The sequence below is a fragment of the Scylla paramamosain genome, chromosome 31, assembly GCF_035594125.1.
Source record: "Scylla paramamosain isolate STU-SP2022 chromosome 31, ASM3559412v1, whole genome shotgun sequence".
NCBI classification, from domain to species: domain Eukaryota; kingdom Metazoa; phylum Arthropoda; class Malacostraca; order Decapoda; family Portunidae; genus Scylla; species Scylla paramamosain.
The window spans coordinates 17,745,550-17,770,436 of NC_087181.1; the positions used below are offsets into that span (position 1 = coordinate 17,745,550).

At 39.7% G+C, this 24,887-nt stretch overlaps 3 protein-coding genes across 12 annotated transcripts in view; 2 read left to right on the forward strand and 1 right to left on the reverse strand.

Annotated features, from left to right (window-relative positions):
- The window catches only part of LOC135088773 (uncharacterized), a 28,367-nt gene extending 19,612 nt beyond the window's left edge, over positions 1–8,755 (forward strand). For all 5 annotated transcript variants that reach the window (XM_063983782.1, XM_063983783.1, XM_063983781.1 and 2 more), the window contains one exon: positions 221–8,755. In XM_063983782.1, coding sequence (XP_063839852.1) covers positions 221–292 — 72 coding nt within the window. In that variant the 3' untranslated portion in view covers positions 293–8,755. The remainder of the gene's footprint in view (positions 1–220) is intronic.
- LOC135088776 (probable ubiquitin carboxyl-terminal hydrolase MINDY-4) overlaps positions 5,809–24,887 on the reverse strand; it is a 96,969-nt gene continuing 77,890 nt past the window's right edge. For all 5 annotated transcript variants that reach the window (XM_063983788.1, XM_063983791.1, XM_063983787.1 and 2 more), the window contains one exon: positions 5,809–7,692. In XM_063983788.1, the coding sequence (XP_063839858.1) occupies positions 7,586–7,692 (107 nt within the window). In that variant the 3' untranslated portion in view covers positions 5,809–7,585. The remainder of the gene's footprint in view (positions 7,693–24,887) is intronic.
- The window catches only part of LOC135088777 (collagen alpha-1(I) chain-like), a 54,574-nt gene continuing 41,067 nt past the window's right edge, over positions 11,381–24,887 (forward strand). The window contains exons 1-2 of one of the 2 annotated variants that reach the window (XM_063983798.1): positions 11,381–11,548; positions 17,043–17,269. In XM_063983798.1, coding sequence (XP_063839868.1) covers positions 17,094–17,269 — 176 coding nt within the window. In that variant the 5' untranslated portion in view covers positions 11,381–11,548; positions 17,043–17,093. The remainder of the gene's footprint in view (positions 11,549–17,042; positions 17,270–24,887) is intronic. The other variant, XM_063983796.1, reaches the window with a different exon arrangement.

The window sequence follows — 24,887 nt, forward strand, 5'->3', positions numbered from 1 at the left end:
AGAGAAAGTGTTGGAGTATCATTAGTTGGGAAGTGTCTGGGATGCATTGAAAGTGAGGTCATCTAAAGTAGGCAAGAGAGAGAAAGTGGAGTATCATTAGTTGGGAAGTGCCTGGGATGCATTGAAAGAGGTGAGGTGATACTGGTGTGGGAAGACAGTACTTGTTAGTGGTGCAGTCCTGTTGTGTTGTATTGCAGTTAACAAATGTATTTTTTTTCAGTTTGTGCTGTTAAACAAAAAGCTGGTTGAATTGGATCTTGCACAATGGATCTCTCCACAGCACTCCAGTTGAAAGCTGGAATAAGCGAATAGATATAGCGAACCATTGACGCGAATTGTGCGACCTGTGAGTGATGCTTCCCGGCTAAAAAATAGTGAGTAATGGAAGCCCTTGCATGAGTATGAATAGTCTCAATAATGTTCTTGTAGTGCAGGAGTTCTAAATCATCACTGGGATAAAATTACCATTAGTTCATACTTGTAAAATATTGAGTTCATTACAGCCTATACACTTTATGCCATATGTAAAATTTAAACAAGACAATAGCCAGTTTTAGTTTACAGTTTTCTTGTAAATAATGTAAAATAATTATTTTTGGATGTTTTTTTTTTTTTTTTTTTTTTTTGTTTTTTTTTTTTTTGTAATGCCGCGCTGTTCGGAGTAACAATGATGCATACAGAGAAGGTAGATTTCTCCATAGACTTTTTATCTTTTATAAGCAGATAATTTTAATTATAAATTTTGGCTGTGACAGTATATTGCTTTTATTTCTAAGGCTGCATCTGTGTGCTAGAATTGTATGTTTTGATCAGACCCTACACAGCTATTGCTTCTTCATAGCTTTATGATTTGTACCTGTGAGGTCACGGTAGGAGTAAGGCAGTTCATATTGTGGTGTAGTGTGTAGCATAGCAGACACAAGGGAAGGACAAGGCTACCTGTAGATTAGACACCCTTAATGTAAGTCCTTGGGGCTCTGGGAAGAATAATTATAAGTTTAGTGTTTTGTGTTATGGTACATTTTGTTTTGTATCTATTTATGTGTCCCCGTGATTGCACAACATACACTGATACCACAGGCTGCCACCGGTAGTGTGTTGTGTACCAGGCCTTTGTACCCCTTTGTCATGGGGGAGGGCTGAGACTGGACACACACACACACACACACACACACACACACACACACACACACACACAAAGAGAAACTGGATAAATATGGTTATGGAGACAGGATGAAATGAACTTTGGCTCATTTCCTGTATAATACAACTAGGTAAACACACACACACACATTCTTCAACCAGTTTAAAGATTTTACCTCAGCCCTTTGGCATCCATGGAAGAAATTACACATCCTCCCTCATCATAGTATGCCTTCTACTACTGGATCCATTTCTCTCCCCCCCTTCCCCCCCAACTCTCTCTCTCTCTCTCTCTCTCTCTCTCTCTCTCTCTCTCTCTCTCTCTCTCTCTCTCTCTCTCTCTCTCTCTCTCTCTCTCTCTCTCTCTCTCTCTCTCCACAGATCCACAGTATGTTTACAGACCACAGTCATTCACTACAGCCCTTAATGTGAAGATGTTTCACCGTTATGACTACCTTTTACTATCTCATTTTTAATATCAGCAATCACCATACACTTCCACAGCCACACTAAAGATACATTAGACAGTAAAAAGATAAAGTTACAGTCAAAGCCAAAAAAAATAAAAAGTTAAAAAGACAAAAAAACTGGCAGCTCACGGCAGTGGGCCACACATTTCACTCACAGATGGGAAACAATTAAGGAATGCCATCTCTGTTTTCAGTTTGTGAAGGAAAATATTTGGCATTGGACTTAAACTCTTCCATATTTATGTCTAGAGACAATGTTGCAAAATATAAAGCAAATATATATACCTTGTGCTTAAGTTTTTTTTTGATGAGAGGTGAAAACATGCTTGTTGTGACAAGAACGGATAATTTTCGCCTCTCCTTTGTTTGGAGTTGTGGTCAGTATGATGAGAAGGTTTAATTTCCTTGAGTGAATTTATGACATTAATCTCATATCCCTTTTTACTGTTTGATATTTATAGTGTAAAAAATTTGTCATTCATATTTTGTCAACATTTCACTTTTTTTTTTTATAATTAAATGACATTAATTATTAAAATGCAGGTTGAATTTCAGTTATATGAAGCTGGAAAAAGCTGCTGAATGCTTGTATAGCAAGTAGAAAAGCAAAGAACATTGTGTTTCAAGTAAACATAATATTGAATATACTATAAAGCCCAGTCTGCACAAGTGAGCTGTTTGCCTAGTGATGTTTGAGCACACAGGCAAATGAGGGCAGTGCTCTTGCTGATGGCAGTACTGTGCTGTGCCACCAGATTGGCAAGCTCTGTTGGGTCGTGGCCAGACATTCAAAGTTTCTCGTGGAAGCAAAGGGCTGTGCATGATACTATTAATAATAGTGATCCAGCAAAAAAGTTTGCCTCACTGCCTAGACAACATTTTCTTCATTTAATAGAACTTAATAAAAATCAATAGATAAAAAAAATCAATAAAACCAAATCTTTATTTTTATATTTATCTTAAAAACTTTAAAAAAATCTTAGAAAAAAATTTAAATTGATTTTAAAAGTTTAAAACTTCAACATGCTCGTGTTCCAAAAAAACTAAAATTATTGATTATCATTAGTTTTGAACCAAAATTATCGGCAATACCAATGAATTGATAAAGTGGAAAAAAATAATTATCAGATAAATGATAACACCCACCTTTGACAAAGACTGCCTCCACTGACTCCTGCTCATTTGTGGCTGGCCCAGACCATTCACTTGATAACAAAGCAATTGTGCTGGTACATACTCTGCCTGCTGGCCAGCACTGCCCATTGGTCTGTGCTTCATTGTGTGGATGGGGCTGAAGGAACACACTGCTTCCAGAATAATAAATACCACAGCTACCACATTAAACCTTGTTACATTGTTGCCTGGTTGGTCCATGCTTAACTTACTGAGGTATTGTAAATTGAGTGGTTATACCTCAAGCTACTGTGATGTCATGCAGTTTGTCCTTCCTGTAGGATTAAAACAATGACTAACATTAGCAGAAGGGGTCATGCCAGCCTTTGTTTCAAACTGTACTGTTTTCACTCACACACATCATGAACCTATAGTGCAAAGACCACACTGCCAAAAATCCAAAGTTTTTGCCACATTGTCAGGCTATGTTGGCTCGGGTCAAGGTCATTATTATCATTTTTACGTGGAAGAAAATGCATCTTGTATAACATAAAAAATCTGAGGTACAGTAATCCAAGTTCACTTTACAAGACACAGCAAGGCAAGTTTTACTGATAAATGATCACCAGGTATCAAGTTTCAAGATTTCATGCTGTTGAAGCAATAACTATCTCATCTCACTATAGGGGTAAATGAGTAAATACACAGAGGAGGTTCCCAGCCTCTCTCTCAGTTCTCTTTTAGTTGCCTTGCATGATGGGCAGGAAATACAGTGGCAGTGTTCTTCCAGCGTGGCTGCAGAGCTGTGTGATAGGCCGTCCCCTTTGTAGATTTCTGCAAAAAGGAGTTTGAGATTAAGGTGATGAGCACAGCCATGTGTGGTTAACTAGACTGCAGTCCCTTTGGAGTTTTATGATGGATGACAGACTTATTTTTGATTTGTTGCAAAGCTGTGCTAAGTCATGGTTCAGCTTGCATGCATTACACAGCTTCTTAGACTTACATAGCCATGGACAAGTGTGTGTGTGTGTGTGTGTGTGTGTGTGTGTGTGTGTGTGTGTGTGTGTGTGTTTGTGTGTGTGTGTGTGTGTGTGTGTGTGTGTGTGTGTGTGTGTGTGTGTGTGTGTGTGTGTGTGTGTGTGTGTGTGTGTTTGAAAAGTCATCTCTTGTTGTTCTGTCTTTCTTTGGCTGACTGACTGAGGAAAATTTACTGACTAATGTAATTTGGTGTTTTCAGTGGATGTAATTACTGATATTTATTGTTGTCAACAAATTTAACTACAAATAATAAGTCACTATTTATCATACAACTTTTGTCTAATTCAGGCTGTACCCATTTTGTAAATAGTTGTATGGTATTCAATTAACTTGGTTTATTTGTTATTTTGAAGTGTTTCTTCCAATGTTCTAACAGTAGATAGGTGCAGTTTTGAGCTGCTATTTGCTTCATCATATGTTAAGCTGTATATGTGTACATATAGATAGATATTTTTGTATGGCAGAAATGAACATTTTATGGATATTATCTATTACCATGTCATGAATGGTGTCAGGCCACTCCACAGTACACTAAACATTGAACCTTCATTGTGCACTGCTAGATAAGTTGCTGGAGAGAGTGGTGTCCTGGAGTGTTGTGTTTGCCTCCCAGTGTTGTGAGCCACCTGTAAAATGTTTGGTATCTTACGGTGCCAAACATTACACACTACACCATATAGTAATAATTTCAAGTATGACAAGCTGGCAATAGTGTAATCCTTTACAAGTATTGCATCCTCAGTCAGGGACAAGTACACATTTCTTTAGTCAGTTGATGTCCAGTCGGTGACTCTCTCTCTCTCTCTCTCTCTCTCTCTCTCTCTCTCTCTCTCTCTCTCTCTCTCTCTCTCTCTCTCTCTCTCTCTCTCTCTCTCTCTCTCTCTCTCTCTCTCTCTCTCTCTCTCTCTCTCTCTCTCTCTCTCTCTCTCTCTCTCAGTATTGTAGGATATTGTGTGAATAATTTTTCTATAATTTATTTGTTCGTGTTAATTGTGTAGCGTAATCTCAGTGGGGCAGAGCAGATTTGTTGCACTGTCGTCTCACTCACATGAGTGGCTTTGGCTGTTCGAGCTATTGCTCTGGAGGGTGCAATGTTAGGACCTCCATTGGCCCCCAAAAATACCTATTCATGTTGTAAACAAGTTCTTTCTCCTGGCTGTGAAGAACACATGAGTGCTTGTGAGTTGCTTCCATTGTGGGAGTGACCCCTGAGAGGCTGAGCCACCCATCTCTCTGGCTTGAGTCACCTGACCTTATTGATAAACACCTTGGGTGCTTGACCTACATGATAACGCTACAAAGCTGTGTTGTCAAATGTTGTGATACTTATGTAAAACCCAGACTATTTATTATCCTAAAACTCAAATAATTCATAGCACTGCATGATTTGATGAGCTGAATAATCCATACTTAACACTTGAATTTCAATGAAAAAGTTAAAAGAACTGATATATTTAAGAGAAATTGTGTGATGTAGCAGAGTAACCAACAGGGCTCTGCCAATGCCCAAACGTTCTTCTGACAGTAAAAAGAGTATAGATATCTGGCCATGCATGTACAGATAAGGTTCTTTTGGCTCTCAGTAATGCTCTTAAAGGGTTGAAATGACAAGCATTAGAGCAAGTGATGCACTACTGAATTGTAGCAAACAGTGTTCTGAGGCTTCTTATGGTAAGTAAGCCAGCAGTTACTGATGTTATAGCATACTGGACAGTTCATGCACCACTACACCCTCTCCTGGTATTCCTTCTGCAGTGTTTTGAATCTGTATACCAGGCTGGCATCCCATACAGGAGATTGCCAAATCAAAAACTTTCATACTCAAGACAAAATGTTTGATGTACCAGAATGGAGTTATGCAATTAAGTCAAGTAGACATTTACTGTACTTGCTTTCTTCATTTTCTTGGATGATTGTGAGTTTTCTCTTGCATTATGTTTAGGAAAGTTTATCCCATTACTGAGTTTTTGTTATTATAATGATTAGGGTTTGGCAGTGACTTTAGTACAAGATTTTTTTCTTATTTATATAACTATTTTTTAGAAGAAAGTTGAGTATCTTCCTCAGGATTGAATTTTAGTGCAGGTTTATTCATGTGTAGACAGGATCATGCACTCCAGTGAAAGGAAGGTGGAGGTGAATGTGCCTTTGCGCAATACCACAGAAATGAAGGAAAGATTAGTAATGTTTTTGCAGCTACAGACACAGGTTTTCCCTTTGTACGTGACTCTTCCAGGCCTTAAGAACTTGTATTCACTTCTCTTATCTTTCTGACATGAACAGATTATCTTGAAGTGTTCATTTCTTTTATTTTGAATTTGAATAGTGTTCATTTCTTTTATCTTTCTGACATGAACAGATTATCTTGAAGTGTTCATTTCTCTTATTTTAAATCTGAATAGTGTTCATTTCTCTTATCTTTCTGACATGAACAGATTATCTTGAAGTGTTCATTTCCCTATTTTGGATTTTAGTGTTCATTTCTCTATTTTGGATCATAAAGTCTAATCTCAAAAATGTTATTTGTCTGCTTATTCTGACTTCTAAACTTCATGGTACTATTAATATTTTCACTATTTCGGACTTTAAATACCAAGTGTGTGTTTGTCAGGTTTAGAATCTCCAAAATCAAACAAGTTCTAACCTCAGGATGAACACAACCACAATGTCTCCTAGGTATTCAAGAGGCTGTCTGAAGCATAGCCCTTGTGAATTCTGGGGAACCATTGCACATGAAATTGTAAGTGATTCAAGCCCTTTCTGTATTTGGCATGTGTGCACTCCACTGTGGTGATCCAAAGTACAATGTATGTGTTATTTTCAGAATATGTACATAGTTATTTTGAGATATACAAACTGTGCTGTAGGATACATAGGTCTTGATGTTTGGTGGTTGGTGGATAGGAAAGAAGCTGTATTCACAGAGTGAGTCTACCACACTTGTGCCAGGTGACCACATTTGTGCCAGGTATTGTGGAATCATCTTGTGACCTCCAAACTCCACTGGCTTATCTATGATTGTGAGTCGACATCCTTATTTATGACCTGTTGAAGAAAAGGTGTTACAAGATTTACCAAAGAAAGGGATTATTTACAAAACCTGTTAAAAAAAAAAATGTGTAAGAAAAATGTTACAAGATCTCATGAAAAAATATGTTTGTATCAGTGTTGTTCTTTACATTAATTCTAGACCATGTTGTAATCTTTCTGGGGATGTGTTGTGCCTGAAGGTTCTGTTCACCAGCTTTGTATTGTGTGTTCCTTGCTTAAAACATTTTCTCAGGTGATGCCAGCCAGATATTTCTCATCCAGGTTCTCAGGGAGGTGCATGTGTGTCTGTACCTTGACTCCCACATGTAGAGGTTCATTGCTAATGTGTACAGTACAGTTTATACTGAGGACTGTATTCTCAAATGTTTCAGCATCTTATCTAGACTTCTTTTAACAGGCTGTAGTGGAAGTCCTAGGGGTTTTTAAGATGTTTTCCATGATTATACATTCAAAATGGATACTACATTATCAGTAGGAAAATAGTACTATGAGAACCCAACTAATCATGTGTGGCCTCTGAAATTAGTCCTTGAGAGAGAAGAAAACACTTAAGAATACAATCCTGAATCACCGGTAAGCATGATCCACTAACCTGCAATAGTCATATACATTCACCTGCTGAGTAAATAAACCTTGCAGGAAGGAATTTGACACATTTGGGATGCTTGCCTGATAATTCATTGGAGTGTTATGTGAAGTCCTATTGATTGGATTACCTCAGAGCATGTTGCCATTCAGACAGCTGCAGCATGGATGGCAGGACTTGTGTGCTACATGTGAGAAAAAAAAAGGGTAGCATCCATTGACTGTGCAATGCCGGAGGTATTGGTTGGCATCAGTGATGCAGGGAGTGGAGCTGTTGTAGTGCTGGAGACTCCTGCAATACAAAGTTCACAATCAAATTATTTATCCTTAACATTTGACATACAATGAGGTAATCCAAAAGCAATGTAAACAGTGAAATTTTCTTATTCTGGTCCTAAGGAAAAGGTGGCTACACTTTCTGAGTTGTGTTTGAAGTGTAGCTTTAAGAGTTTTAATATGTTCCAGCAGCACCCTTAAGTATTGAAGACTGATTATTTTTTTCAGTTATTTTGGATATAAAGTAACCATATCATTTGGTTCTCAAGATTTAGTTTGCTTTTCATTGTTGTACATGGATAACAGAAGAGTAACATAACACACTCACCTCCACTGTGTCTTGCATAGTCCTCTGATCAGTAAGTCTATCGAGTGTCAGGTTTTGCTAAGAGACTGCACGATAAGAGAACATGACCCTTTTACTACTCAGCAATTTTTTCCATAGTCACCTATAACTATATATGTACTACAACTAAGGATGCATGTAACCAGCTGTGCTATGCCCAAGTTCCTGGCATACAGCAAGATGGTCCAGGAAACTAGTGAGCATAAGGCTTTGTCTGAGCCATCCTGTGTTGGATAGCTAGCCTGGTATATAGATAGATTTATGTACTAACAGTCTCCATAAGCTCTGTACCATAAAAGATAAAATTAACCTAACATTCTTTCCTTTCAGTATCCATACAAATAATTTCTTAGCATTGTGAGTGTAAACAAAGGCTGGCCATGGATGTAAGGTGGTTAAGATGAGAGAAAGCAAAGCGCAGTGGAGATGAGTGGGGGGTTACTCTGTGGCCACCAGTGTACAAAGACAACCCGTGTGGTGATGACACTATGCAAGCTGCTGTGGTGTGTGTGTTGCGTCCACCTTGGGCTGAGAGGCGGCTGTCAGTGGGTGAGCAGTGGTTGTATCCTGTGTTCTTAATTAGGTATATTGTTATCCTAAGTGTGCAGCCTGAATTAGGGTAAGCAAAATTTAAAGGTGATATGTATGTTCTGTATGTATGTATGTACGTACGTATGTATGGTAAACCAGTATTTTATATGAAGTGAAAAAATAAATGTCTGCAAAAAAAGCATATGGACTTTAATATCCCTCATTATTATTATTTTTTTTTTGTGTGTGCTGTAAGTTGGTGCACAAAAAAATTGAATAATAAATAAATACAAAAAGAATGCTGCTCCTCCTAACAAGTTGATTAGAGAAAAGTCTAAAATAGAGTCAATTTAGTTAATAAATGATGAAAGAGATTGTAATCAATTGTGTGAAGGAAAGTTTTGTACTTAAAATACTATATCATCGACAGCAGTATATTGCATACATAATTGAAAGACATGATGTAGCAGTCTTACCAAAACCAGTAAGAGAGAGAGAGAGAGAGAGAGACTTAAAAACCTAAAAAAAAAAAAAAAAAAAAAAAAAACTAAAACTTCCATAGTAATAATTTTATAGTAACCATTTAAGACAATAAAATTATAACTGAACGATGGAATTTGACTTTTCATTCAGTCCGCCATAAAACTGATTACTACGAGGATAAAACACATGGGAAAAATAATAACGTACGAAACCAGTAAAGAAACAAACTAAATTGCATCAAAACTGGAAATCGTAAATACAACTAATAATAATAATAATAATAATAATAATAATAATAACAATAATAATAATAATAATAATAACCATACAGTGATAGCAACTTATATACTAAACCAATAAATAGCTATAAATAACAGATATTAAATAATTAAGTAAACAAATAAATAAATCCATCCATACTTGGGCGACATATTCTAGCGCGTGATTTCCTTCTCAACAGCAAAACATAAGCGGCGTTGTTCCACGGGCGGACCTCACACTCGCGCCTTTTTCACCCGTAACTCAAGAAGCTCCGAACTCTAAACAGGTTGTTGCATTCATCAGGACAATTTTCATTAACTACAAAGATGATTTTTCAAGTTTCATGGGCATTTTTCACACTAATAACATACAATAATCTTTAAATATTCCTTACAATCATGGAAACAATACTGAAAACCCCCCCCAAATAACTTTCAATACAGTCTGCTTTAACTAGTCAAGCTAAGATGCCGAGACATTTAAGGATGCGAACCGTGACTCAAAGCCTCGAGTCAACCGATCACTTCTTACACCAGTGGGTTGTTAAACTACTGTACTGCTCAAGTTTTCTCTACAAGCGCGATAAAATGGGAAGGAAAGAAGGAAGTACATCAGGAAGGAAGTAAATTAGGAAGGGCTGATGGAAGAAAGGAAGGAAGGATGGAAGAAAAAAGGAAGAATGGAAGAAGGGTGGAAAGAAAGAAGGAAGGAAGGAAGGATGGAAGAAAAGAAGGAAAAGTAAAAGAAAGAAAAGACGGAGAAAAGGAAGGCATGACGGAAGCAAGTTGGGAAGAAAGGAAGTTGAGAAAGGAAAGAAGGAAGGATGGAAGGCAAAAAAGAATGACTGTTTACAAGCTATTCTCTTCCTGTGCGGCGGGTAGTTTGAATCCTTACGTCAAATGAACACTGAAGAAGAACAAACAGCAACAGATTCATTGGCCCTAACAACAGTAGACTTAACCATTCTATACTATTTATCCCCACGAAGCGGCAACTCCAAGACTCCCCACCAGACCTCGTATTTCAACACTCCTTGGATTCTCTGCTAGACAAACTTTCCCTGCAATACCTATAACTTTTTAGAGATTATTTTTATACTTAGCCTTCGTAAACAGGACTTTTTTTTTTTTTTCCTAAGACAACTTTTCGTACTGTGCACTCTTATACACACTGGCCATGTCATGTGCCCCTCCATGTACCCCAGTATTTCTAAGTACTCTTTGAAAAAAAAAAAAATAATAAAATAGATAAATAAAATAAATGATAAAAAAAAATGAATAAATAAATCATACACCCAGGCTGACTATCACTGGTTTAGACAACAATCTTTTGGAACAAGACTGAAATTACATTTTTTCCTCTTTTCCATTACTGGTGGAGGTTGACAAGCTGACCAAGAATGGACAGACGGACAGATGAAAACACACACACACACACACACACACACAGACACACACACACACACGCGCGCGCGCGAAAAAAAAAAAAAAAAAGAAAACTGCGTATTGTTGCTCCCAGAAAGTTAAAAGTTCACGAAAACCAAACTGAAGAACCTAAAGCTAATTCTTAACTCGAGCGACTGGCCAGAGCAGTGCTTACTGATGCCTGATGACAAATACACGTTATAGACAACTAGAGAAACTAAACGAATTAAAAGCACATTAGGTAAGGCCGGACACTCACCATCGATGTCTAGATTCAACTCTCTCACTGTTATGGTCGTCTTTTGATAACCTTCATGGCTCTGTAAAAAAATCGTTTGCATTGAGATTAAAATAGAAAAGAGAGACAATAAAGCTATTTTTCCCTACACAAATATTTAAGAGAGTTTACAACACGTCTCAAAAAAAAAATATATGTATTAAAGGAAAATATTGTCTAGCAGAGTAAGGGCGAATAACGTGCTAACCAACCACACAAGCATGGCTACTTTAGTGCAAGAGGCTGCGGCAAAAGAGAGGGGCAAGGGAGGCGCTCCAAGAAGGCATGCAAACACATCTTAAATATTCAGGACAACAGGAGGAAGGCGGGTTGGCAGGTTGCTCAATTCTCAAGCAAGTTGGTGGTGAGCGTGCAGGGCGAGTGAGTCAGTCCCCTTGAGTCCTGGGTGGCGGGAGGACTGCAGGAGGCGAGGGCAAGGCGGGAAGCGGGGCGGCGAAGCGTGTGTTTGTGTCACTGCCTTCCAAGACGCGCCACTCTTACGCGAAAGACAGTGTGAAGATACTTGTGTTGTTTTTACTATAACTCATCGGTAAGTGTCTATTTTGATATATATCTTTAGGAGAGAGTTAAAATATTTAGAATGCGGTATATATGAGAGACAAACAGACAGACAAACATGCTAGGATACTGCATAATGGTAAGTTTTGTTTAGATTGCAGTGACTTACTAACCTAAACAAACCCTAACCTAACCCACCCCGCTGCTAACCAAGAGGGCGGAGCGTAGTGAGGGGAAAAATGCGGCGGTGTCACTGTGTGGGTGGAAATGCCGCTAAGATTAAGGAAAATGAAGCAGTCACGGTGAATTCTGAGCGGGAGAGCTTTGTGTGTATGTGTGTGTGTGTGTGTGTGTTAGTAGTAGTAGTAGTAGTAGTAGTAGTAGAAATACAGTATTTACTATGACAATATCCATGAAGACATCCTGACATTACATTCAACTCACTTATTAGTTTCGTTACGACACACCAACATTAGTTATCAAAGTTAATAACTTGATAAATAAATACATACAACCCTTATAGTAAACTTAGCGTAGTTGAGCCCCTATTCTGAAAACCTTTGCTCTCACCACGACTATTTTCAGAGGCTACAAAGATAATTTGCCGGGTTCTCAAGAGGATTTCTCTTGTAAATGATATATAAATCTTATTAATCTATCACCAAAACCATAAAAAAAAAAAAAAAAACGTAAAAAGTCGCTTTATTTCATCAAGAGGCTTTTGAATGTAATGGAGGTGCGGCGCAGAAGTGTTTCAGAATATGATCCTTAATCCCAGGATCTTTATGTATGGTAATCTGAGCTCACTTTAAGTTAACGGCTGACTTAAGAGAGAGCAGACCATTCCATATCTTGTCTAAGCAGCGGACCTTTTATCATACAATTACGCTGTTGAAACGAGGCAATATCTGGAAGCAAGTAACACACACTATGGCAGACTTGATAGCACACAGCGTCTTGTTTGAACACTTGCACACACTTCTCTGTGATAAACGATATTGCCTCGTATTGATAAACACTCACACTCGTATTCGAAACACTTACGGCTTCTCTCATGACTATTTTCAAAGACTACAGAGATGATCAGTTGGGTTCTCACGATTTAATCTGCTCTGGTGGTGCGAATCCTTATTAAACTATCACTAAACCCATAAGAACACGCTTCAAGGCCTCAATAACTTTCACTCTTCTCCTTTCTCAGTGTTTCTAGTCAGGAGTTGGCGCCATGAACGAGTCTCCGGTCGTTTCTGTCCCTTGCATCTTCCTCTGTGACTCACATTTTTTGCAGTTCTAACGTAATTCCATCCATCCATCTCACTGTCTTCCTTACGATCTTCTTTCCTCATCTGGTTTTCTTTGGCCGCAATAACTTTCACTATAGCCAGTTCACAGTAGTCGAGATGAGACGCCTAAATGTTTGAGGATATGGATCTAAAGGCTATGACTTGTGCTATTAGAATAGAAATAAATGAAAACAAAGATGATCAGTCGGGTTTTCATAGTTATTTTTTCTCGTCACTGGTGCACGACCCATGTTAAGCTATCACTACGCAGAATAATAAAACTACGATTAAAAACAAAAAGACACAGTAGCTTCAACGAATGCCAAGTAACCCAGATAAGCCTAACTCGTTTTCTTTAAAGCTGTGTTCTCTTATTAGGATTATTTTCAGAAGCCGCACATAAACAACCAGACATAAATGATTAACTGGCTTGTGATGAGAGTTCTTATTTCTCTTTAACGGTGCAGAGTTTGTTAAACTATCATCACAATCATGAAAATGCTATTAAAAACACATTAATTTCTACTAAAAGCTTCCAAAAGTAAACGAAACAAAGCACCAAAACTGAACCTAAGTAAACAAAGCCACAAAAGTTCAAGAATACCCATCAGTGTTAAATTATCACTAGAATCACGAAAACATTATCAAAAACCACAGTAACTTCCACTATAGTACAAAAAGCACTGAAACCTAGCCTAACCAAAGCCTAACTAACCAAAACGTACATAACCTAACTTAACCTAACCAAAACCTAAACTATACCCAACCAAAATCTAACTTACCTTAACCTAATCGAACCTAAACAAAGCCCCTAAAAGTTTCGTAATACCTATCAATGTGACCAGAACATTTCCAAGTGGTGTCGTGCCGTCTGATAAGTGTGTGTAGAGAAACTCGCGCTTCCTACCGAGGCTTTCTGAAGAACAAACACTGACTCATCTGTGGAGGCTGGCAATGCTCCCTCCCTCTCTCGCATCATTATCTTCCCAGCTCCAGTCAGTGAGTTAGTTTGTTGACTCTTGTGGCAATGTTCAAATGTTCAGTCTTCCCTTCTTTTTTTCTCAGTTTTAGTTTAGTAGTTTGTTAGTTCGTTTGTGAGTTGGTTAGTTAGTTTTTGAGTTAGTTCGTTAGTTAGTTGGTTAATTGGTTAGTTACTTTGTGAGATGGCCTCTTAGTTACCGAGTCTTTTGGTTAGTCTTTTGTTTCATATGTTAATCTTCAAATGATAATCTTTGTTCACCTTCCAGCTTCAGTTACTTAGCTACCTGTTTAGTTAGTTAGTCCTAGTTTCACATGTTAATGCTCAAATGTTCTTCTCCGTTCATCTTCCAGCTTCACTTAGTTAGTTGTTAGATAGTTAGATGATTTATTCAGCTAGTTAATTAGATAGTTGACTCACATGGTAATATTTATCGCCGTTGATCCCCTTTCAGCCTCAGTTAGTTTATTGACTCATCTGGAAACACTCTCACGCTCATCCCTCTCATCTCCCTGCCTCAGCTAGCTAGTTAAGTGAGTCAAGAAGGGGAATTTCAACGTGATGCAAAATACAAAAGAGTAGAAAATACATAATTATAAGAAGAAAAGAAGCCATGTGTTCTTAAGTCTATCACAGTGTTACTTGCACCCTGATACTGCCTCGTCCCAACAGCCGTAATTCTATGGTGAAAGGTCCGTAGCTTAGACAAGATATGAAATGGTCTGCTCCCGTTTAAGTTAGCAGAGATTAATTGCCTTCCGTTTAATGGTCGCTTATATTACCCTACATAAAGAGCCTCGTCAGGGCCAACACGTCTGCTGTTATGTGTTCTCCCCTCGTGTTCCCTTTGTAGCCTCCCGAACATAAATAATAATAATAATAATAATAAAACATTACTCAGCTCGGCGTAACAAGGAGTGGGATTTCATGAACACAAAGGAACACAAAGGAAAAGACAACCCTTTGGTCATTACATGGCTGTTTGAGCTACACTATTATAAGAAGGGAATGTGGAATTGTAAAGATGAAGGCTAAGCAAACGAGCAGCACTCAGGTTGGGACAGGTTAGGTTAGGTCAGTAATTTCGGTCATCTTTCCTACGTAACCCTATCTGACCTGACCTAACCTAACGTAATCTAGCCTAACCTAATCTCACCTACCCTAAACAGTAATAGTAATGGTGGCAGTAGTAGTAGTAGTAGTAGTAGTAGTAGAAGTAGAAGTAGAAGTAGTAGTAGTAGTAGCAGTAGTAGTAGTAGTTAGTAGTAGTAGTAGCAGTAGAAGTAGTAGTTGTTGTTGTTATAGCAGTAGTACATAATGGAATACAGTGATGCAGCTAACCTAACCTAACCTAACAAAACAAAAGAGCGACAATGGTGCATAAGTAACTTCACGCTTACACTGAGAGAACAAAATGAAATCATGCGAGAGAAGAGCTGAGTGGGCGGACGGGTGGATGTGCGTGCATGCGTGTGAGTGAGTGTGTGTGTATGTGTGTAGGCGGGAGGGAGGGTGCCAGCTATCTCTTCAGTTCCTTATTGTACTCCCAGACGGGGCATGTGCTTAGGAACCCGGTGCCTTTAGTTGGGCATGCCGCGTGCTGGAGAATGCCTTGAGATGCCCTAAGCTGGGAGGGAGGACAAAAACTGCGAGGGAGCGACGGAACTTCAAACAACAGCAGCAACATTTTGAAATATTACTAGGCAGTTTAATTCAACTACACTGACTACAGGATGCGAGAGAGAGAGAGAGAGAGAGAGAGAGAGAGAGAGAGAGAGAGAGAGAGAGAGAGAGAGAGAGAGAGAGAGAGAGAGAGAGAGTATAATCTACGGGTATTTATGTTTATGGTTTAGGTATTATTGTTTATTGGTATGGTAATGGGTTGTGTGTTACGAGGAGCAGTGTGCAGCGTACGTGATGTGAATGCAGGATGAGTGGACAAGAAAACACTGCCTTTACTTAGGAGTTTATTGTTGAGTAATAGTTCCTCTCCTTGTCTGTATGCTGTAAAGTTTCTAATGCTATACTCTTCAATGTAAATCTCTCTCTCTCTCTCTCTCTCTCTCTCTCTCTCTCTCTCTCTCTCTCTCTCTCTCTCTCTCTCTCTCTCTCTTATCTCATTTCTTCGTCTTTCAGTCCTCTTTCTCAAACCCAGACATTTTCTCTCCTCCTTCCCCTTCATTAACACACTTTCTCTTCCTTTTCTCCATAATCTCAACACTCTCTTCTCTCTCTCACTAGGAATATCTCGTAAAACAGTGCTCAGTGTGACTTGTTAGTGCAGTCTTATATAATCTGGTCATTGTAGTCATGGTATTATCTTCAGAGTACATGAGTCTGATGAATGGTTATATTATGAAGTATGAATGTTTGTATTTTGCTTCGCTCCCATCCTACTCTCTTTATCGTGTTGTGGGCGTTATCTGGTGTTTTCATCGTCTAAAGATATTATGTTAGTGGTGAGTGATTCTTTATTACCTCAAACAGTGAATTTTTTGTTGTGTGTGTGTGTGTGTGTGTGTGTGTGTGTGTGTGTGTGTGTGTGTGTGTGTGTGTGTGTGTGGTAATTCGTATCTATCCACTAACTAGCTAACATGTCTATTCATTCGTCTATGTAGATTTTTCGAAGTAGCACGTGTCTATTTAGTAACTAACTTGCTAACTTATTTATCTATTCATCTATTTTGATATCTGTACTAACATTGATTTATTCACTAACTTGCTAACATGTTTATTTATTCATTTATCTGTATAGATTTTTTGTACTAACATTTACCTATTCGCTAACGAGCTAACTAACATATTTAATTGTTTATGTGGACTTCTGTAGTAAGATTTATTAATACTTGCTAACTTGCTAACATATTTATTTGATTTATTCATCATTTGATTTTTTAGATGTGCGATTTTCATAATTTTTTTCTTTTATTTCTCAGTACATGGCAGATTTCATTATGTTCTTCACTATGAAATGAGTAGGAATTTTACATGTCTTTGTAAGCAGAGAGAAAAGGATGCTATGGAATGTAAATGTGTGTGTGTGTGTGTGTGTGTGTGTTTAGACAGATGCCCTTATACAACGCTTGAAAAGTCAACACGAACAGTACTATGAAGAATTTTTCCTGCGCATCACTCCCGCCACTCCCTCCTATCTATATTTACAAACATAGACGAATTAGCTCAACTTGACTAATCTCAACACTCACTCCAAACTTTACTTGGCGCCTAATCTTGATGACATGTTTGCACTGGTGCCCTAACAGACCCCTCCCTCACTGCACCACTGTACTCCTTACCGCGCCGCTGCCACCGCGATGTTGGCTGCGAGATGGGTGGTGGTGATGCTGGTGGTAGTGATGGTGGTGGAGGTGGTGCTGGGGTCGGAGGCGCAGAGGGAGGCGGCGGAGAGAGGACGCAGAAGAGGAAACCGAAGGAGATTGAGAATTGAAAGTTGCACGAGAGTCGAGGCATTCAAGAAGAAGCTGAAAGGGTGAGTATTAGTGTGTGTGTGTGTGTGTGTGTGTTTTGTCTCGTGGTTCTCTTATCATCTAACCGTCCTCCGACTCGTGTCAAATTAAATGCAAACGCAGTACACACACACACACACACACACACACACACACACACACACACACACACACACACACACACACACAGTCATCTATCAGTCTCGTCTCCAGGATCAAACATGACACTGAAATGAGACCCTTTGGTGTTCCCTCGGTCGGTCACAGCTCGTACAGTCCAGCATCTCAACACCTTCATCAGACGCTCCCAGAACACTTAACAGCCGCGCACTTCACGTTCACCCCCCAAAGAGAGAGAGAGAGAGAGAGAGAGAGAGAGAGAGAGAGAGAGAGAGAGAGAGAGAGAGAGAGAGAGAGAGAGAGAGAGAGAGAGAGGGGGGGGGGGAGGGGGACACGCGAAACAAATCATCAGGGCACACTTAATGTCTTTATACTTTCCCTTGTGGACTTTTAGCGTTACTTTCTGTCACGTAGTCTGTTTAGGTTAAGTTACATTTGGTTAGCTTAGGTTCGTCTAGGTTGTGCTGGGTAAGGTAAGTTAGATGAGGTGATGTTAGGTAAAGTTTGGTAATGTGAGGTGAGATTAAGTGGTTGTGTAAGATTAGGTTACGTTAGGTTTGATTACACAAGGTGAGTTAAGCAAGTTTCATCAAGGTGAAAAAATGTGATGAGTTGAGTAAGGATAAGTTAAGTTAGCTTGATGTACGAACAAACATTCCATCACTGGCTTTCATAAGACGAGCCTAACCTAACCTAATCATATGTCGTTCTACTTTACCTCTCCTAACCTAACCTTACATCACTAATCCTTATCTAACCTAACCTAACACAATCTTTCCAAACCCCACCAAACCTAGCCTCACGTAGCCTACCCAAACCTAACCAAACTTATCCTACCTTATCTCACCACATCTCACCATACCTTACCTAACCTAACCCAATCTAACCAAACCCCATCAATCCTAGCCTCACGTAGCCTACCCAAACCTAACCAATCTTCACCCTACCCTACCCTACCCTACCTCACCACACCTTACCTTACTGTACCGCACCGTACCTAACCAAATCTGACCAAACTTCACCCTACCCTACCTCACCACACCACACCACAACACACCACACCTATCCTACGCAAATCTAACCAAGCCGAGGCAATCAGAATAATCTTGATGAAAGGGAACATTTGGCGCCATCACATAGTCTTGAACACAACGCCCCGGACGGCCATCAGCCCCGCCAGACGCCGCCGCCCGACACTTCCCTTTGGCGAGACGCAGACCAGACGCACAAGCCCTAGCCGGTGTTATTGATGGTCTTGGGCCGCGCGACACTGTCTAAGAGCTCGCTGGCAAGTGTCTGGTCAGCGCAGGAACACAGAGGGGACGTGTCGGAACAGTCTGCGGGCTCGTGCTGGTGAGAGGAATAAATGGACGCTCTTCCTCGCTATCTGACGCGACGTTCTGGCGGCTGTGCTTGTTCCCAGACGCTCAGACTTGTTTTTTTGAGCTTTTGTGTTGTTTTGGAGATTAAGATTGATTTTTTTGGGGGGATTTGGACTTGTAGCGAACTGTAGACCTGTGTGCTTGTTTCCCAGATGTTCAGACTTTTTTTTGGGGGGGTTTTATCATTGTTTTGGGAAATTAGGCTTGGTTTATGGGTGAATTTAGACTTGTGGTGGAACTTTAGACTCAGACGCTCACTTTATTTATTTATTTGCTTATTTATTTAGCATTTATGATTGTTTTGGGGAATTTGGGTTGGTTTTGGTGGAATCTGAACTTGTGGGTTCTTTTCTATCGGGACTACAGACTTGTGTTCCTGTTTCCCAGACGCTCAGGCTTTGGTTTTCGGACTATCAAGATTGTTTTTCTCGTGAATTCGGTTTAATTTTTTTTTCCCCAGGAATTTTGACTTGTAGGATTATTTCAACGGAACTGTGGATTTGTATGTTTGTTTTACTGGGCTTTTAAGATAATAATTATTTTTTTTTTTCGTAAATCTGTCTTGCTTTTTTGAGGGAATTTTGACCGGTAACCTTGTTTTAACGGGGTTGTGGGTTTGTTATTTTTCTGGGCAGTTTGACTTTCCTTTGATCATTTAAGATATTTTTTCTTTGTGAATTTGACTTATTTTCCATTCGAGAATCTGGGGAAAAGAATATAAGGATGAGGGAAGAGGAAAAGTGAGAGGAAGAAGGAAAATGAGAAATGGGGGGGAGGAAAGGGAAGTGAGAGGAAAAAAAAAGGGAAATAAGAAGTGAGGGGGAGGAAAGAGAAGTGAGAGGAAGAAGGAAAATGAGAAATGAGGGGGAGGAAAGAGAAGGGAAATAAGAAGTGAGGGGGAGGAAAGAGAAGTGAGAGGAAGAAGGAAAATGAGAAATGAGAGGGAGGAAAGAGAAGTGAGAGGAAGAAGGAAAATGGAAGATGGAGGTGAAGAAATGTACAAATGAAGAGAGGGCAAAGAAAAGGAAAAATAAGATAACGAACGACTTATAGGCTTGTTATAGCTTAACTGTTCACTTATTCTTCGATTGTTTGGCCTTTTCTATGGAAGTTTGGTCTCTGTCGTAAATCTGGGTTGGTCTTTTCGGAATTCAGGCTTTCTTTCTCTCATTTTAATTGTGGTATTGTTTCTCGGACACTTCTCGGAAATTTGGACTCGATAGTCTGAAATCTGGGTTTACTTCTCGGAATCTGAGCCTAATTTGATGAGATACGATGGTGCAGGAAGGAGTGAGAGAAGAGTGGGAGGAAGAAGAGTGGGAGGCGGAGGAGGAGGGGGTGGTAAATGGCTCGCCGGAGTGTCATGGTGAACTTATAAGGGCACAGAAGAGTCACGTCTGCTCGCTTCACTTCTAAGGACTCACCCTGGCTTCACTTTTATGATCCAACACGCCCCCCCCCCTGCCTGCCTCTCCCACCCCTCATCTTCCTCCCAGCCCCAATCTCTCCCTCCTTACTTCCTTCTTCCTTCAAGTCTTCTTCCCCTGCAACTCCTAGCTCTTCTCGCTTTTCTTCCTTCTTTCCTTCAGTTTTCCTCCTGTTAGCATCTTCCTTCTTTCCTTCCTTTAGTGTTCCTCCTTCCTCCTAGCCCCTCTCAGCCCTTCTTTCCTTCCTACCTCCCTTCCTTCCTTCAGCTTTCCTCTTGTCAGCCCCTTCCTTCCTTCAGTCTTGTTCTCTTCTCCTCTTCCTTCCTTCCTTCTTCCGTCAGTCTTCCTCCTGCTAGCCGTTTCATTCTTCCTTCCTTCTTTCCTTCCTTCAGTCTCCTCTTCTCTTCCTTCCAGTCCCTTACTTTACTCCCTCTCTTCTATTCCTCCTCCTTTCTGTCTCTCGCTTCCTCTTACTTCCTTCAACCTCCTCCTACTCTTCCTTCTCCTCCTTCTTCAGCCAAGCCTTATCCGGCTGTCCTTGTACGTGGCAGCGCAGGGTTCAGTCAAAGCCAAAGAAGGGCGTCCCGATGATCGGCGCCCTACCAGACAACCATCACCATCACCATCACCACCACTACCACCACCACCACCACCAGAACCAACATCTTCCTCACTCAGCACATCAGTACTTCTTCACGCATCTCCTCCCGCCTCGCTTCACGACTGCTACATCCTTACGGTTAGGAAGAAGCAGTAATGGTCGTAGAAGTAGCAGTTGAAGTAGTAGTAGAAGAGGAACGACAACAGCAATAACAATCAAAGCAGCATCAGCAGCGTCAACAACAAAAACAAGAACAACAATAACAACAGCAATTAAAGCAACAACAGCAAAATCGGCAACAGCAACAACAACAACAACAACAAGACGAGAAGGAAGAGGAATAAGAAGAAGAAGGAGAAAAAAGAAAAAGAAGAAAGAGATAATGAATGAATGAAAGAAAAAACAAATGAATGAAAGAAAGAAAAAAAAAACGTTAACAAAGAACATATACTGATAGAGAGAGAAAAAAAAAAAAAACACATTGAAGACTGTATCACATGAGAAAAAAAAAAAATGTTGAGAGATAACAAAAAACAAAACAAAAACACAAGAACACAAGAACATTGACAAGATTACTAGACTGCACAAGATCACACAAAGCAAGTCCCGATACAAAGACATAGAGATGAAACACACGAATCCTAATATTTCTCCCCATCCAGTGACCACCATGGCCTCACCTACAGCTTGATATAATTGTGTGGTGCAAATTTAGAGAAGAGACAGAAAAATAAAACATTAGTGGTAACTGAAGTGATAGATCTTTACTTTTTAATTTCTGTATCTATTTTTTTTTTTATCTTGTGCCGTCGAGAGAGAGAGAGAGAGAGAGAGAGAGAGAGAGAGAGAGAGAGAGAGAGAGAGAGAGAGAGAGAGAGAGAGAGAGAGAGAGAGAGAGAGAGAGAGAGAGTTTGACACGCATTTTGACGTTCATTAACCAGTCTATTCACCTGCCTTTGTTCTCTCTCTCTCTCTCTCTCTCTCTCTCTCTCTCTCTCTCTCTCTCTCTCTCTCTCTCTCTCTCTCTCCTAATTAAAACGTAATCTCTAATCTCCCATAAAGTAATCTGATTTATTTCTGTCCGTCAAGTCCCAAAAGAGAAAGGTTATGATTGGGCCATTTATCACCTGTACAGATCCCACTGATTGCTGTAGTGGTGGTAGTGGTAGTGGTGGTGATGGTGGAGGTAGTAGTAATAGTAGTAGTAGTAGTAGTAGCAGAAAGACGAATAATAATAATAATAATAATAATAATGATAATAATAATAATAATAATTAGTAGTAGTAGTAGTAGTAGTAGTAGTAGTAAGGTACATGTGGGTACATACTTTCGTTGAATAAAAAAAAAGTTAACGGAAATTTATTGTTTTTCACATCTTACAGAAGAATACGCGAAAAGTTATAACATTAAATTGCTTGCAACACAAAAGTACAACAACAAGAACAACAACAACAACAACAACATTAACTTCTACTACAACTACTACTACAAGTAACGCTACAAACTTGGAACTGCTTATATTTTGATAGCAAAGTAAAAAAAAAAAAAAAAGATTACAAAACATGCCATTAATTTTCACTATCGCACTGTATTGAATACCGCAAACAAAGAGAACGAGAAGAGAGAGAGAGAGAAAAAAAAAAAAAACACCCACACACATTCACCCAGCCACCCACACTCCCACCCACCAATCCACACTCCCATCCACCTATCCACCCACCCTACCAACACACACACACATCTGCGGTCAATCAGCGGTGAAGTTCAAAAGTTCTCGCCTCACTTCATTCTCTTCCCTTGCCCCGCGCAGGCCGCGTCAGGTGAAATTTCCATAGAAAACGAGAATACACATCAGATAGCAGGGCCCGGAATTAGCGCCCGATGTTTCGAGGCACCGAGAAGGACGAGATGGTGGTGGTGGTGGTGGTGGTGGTGGTGGTGGAAATAGGTGGGATGTGGAAAAAAAAAAAAGTGAAAGATTAAGTTAAGAAGGAAGAAGGAAACTCAAAGGACAAAGAAATGGAAGAGAAGAGAAGGAGGAGGAGGTGGAAAAGGAGGAGGAGCTGGAAGAGGAGGAAAGGAATGGAGAAGGATGCGATTTAAAGGAAGAATACAAGTGAGAAAATAAGTTGAGGAGGAGAAAGGAAATTAGCAGAAGGACGAAGAGGAGGGAGAGATGGAAGAGAAGGAGGAGTTGGAAGAGGACGGAGAAGGAGATGGAAAAAAAAAATAAGAATTAGGAGCAAGAAAAAAATATTGAGAATGTTTACGAAGAGGAAGGAAACTAGACGGAAGAATAGGAAAAGAAGGAAAAGGAGGAAGAGAGAGAGAGAGAGAGAGAGAGAGAGAGAGAGAGAGGAGAGAGAGAGAGAGAGAGAGAGAGAGAGAGAGAGAGAGAGAGAGAGAACGTTACGATATGGAATGAGAAAGATAACGAGAAAGCTGAGCAAGAGGGAACCTAAAAGAACAAAGAGAGTGAGAAGAGGAGGAGGAAGAGGAGGAGGAAGAAAAAGTCGATACTGCGAATAAGAAACTAACAAAAAAAAAAAAAAAAAAAAAAAATCAGATAGAAAAAAGAAAAGAGAAAAAAAAAGAATAAAAGGGAGAAATGCAGAAAAGAAGAATGAAAGTTTTAATATCAGCCCACACACACCTGGCGATCCGATAAGTTGTGTTTCAGCACCGCAGACTTCTACGGCTCTACAAAGGAACACAAAGAAAGATGAAGCAGCAGCAGACCTTTTGGGCCCTGACGAGAGTTTAAGACAAAACACTTTCTGGTCTAAAGTAAGAGACTCTTGTTGTTGTTGTTTGATGTTCAAGAGCTTACGAATACAAACAAACAAATATACATACATACATACATACATACATACAGGCAGACAGGCAGTCACAAAGACGAAAAGAAAGAAAGAAAAAACTAATTAAATGTCATGTTGTAAGAAAGTGTGGAGGAGGAGAGAGAGAGGAGAAAGAGGAGAAGGTGAAAAATTAGAAGCTGAGAGAATGAAGAGAGCTATGAGTAACCATAATGAGAACAAAGCACATTAGAAAGAGGAGGAGGAGAATGTGTAGAAAAAAGCGAAGAAGAAGAAGAACAACAACATGGAGAAAAAAAAAAGATCAAGAAGAAGAAAAAGAAGAAGAACAACAACAACAACAACAACAACAACAACAACAACAAAGAAAAAGAAGAAGAGGAGAAAGAAGAGGAACATAAGAAAATAAGGGGAACCAGCAAGAAGCCATGAGGCCTACACTTGCCAGTCCCTGTAAGGAAGAGCAGAAGGAAGAGGAGGAGGAGGAACAGAAGAAGAAAAGGAACAACAAAGCAAGAACAAGACGACAAAAACGAGGAAGAGGAGGAGGAGAAGAAAAAAAGAAAAAAAGAAGACAGGAGTTGAGAGAGAGAGAGAGAGAGAGAGAGAGAGAGAGAGAGAGAGAGAGAGAGAGAGAGAGAGAGAGAGAGAGAGAGAGAGAAAACAGCTAGGCACAACACTCCTTCCCCTCCCCCCATTCATCCCCACTAGCTGACTAACAAGGCAATGCTGGGGAGGGGGAGCTACTCGGAGGGGAGGTGAGTGAGGGTTGAGGGTGATATACCTGTCCTAATACGTACAGTTCGTCCTCACGGCGCCAATTACCTGCGTGGTCTGAGGGCTCAGGTGTGGTGTGTTGTGGTGTTGGGGGGGTAGAAGTAGTTATTGTACGTATTTATGCTATTATCGTACTTCCCTTCATTTGTCTTGTCTTCTCTTTCTTTTTCTCTTTTCTCTCTCTCTCTCTCTCTCTCTCTCTCTCTCTCTCTCTCTCTCTCTCTCTCTCTCTCTCTCTCTCTCTAAGTAAATAAATCATGTGTGCATTATAAGAATTTATAACGATTTTTTTTTATTGTACACACTGTCGGAATAAAAAGTTTGTAACACTGTAATTTATTGTGCAGTAAAGTTAACAAAATTGCAAGTTTTAGTGAGTAACAAACAGAAGGTACAATTTGAAGGCACAGAGTGTAGTGAATAGAAAGACTGAGAATTATTTCTTATTTCTTATGCGTGAAGACGGATGTGTGTAGTGAGTGTTAAGATAATGGTGTAATTGATGGGACAGTGTA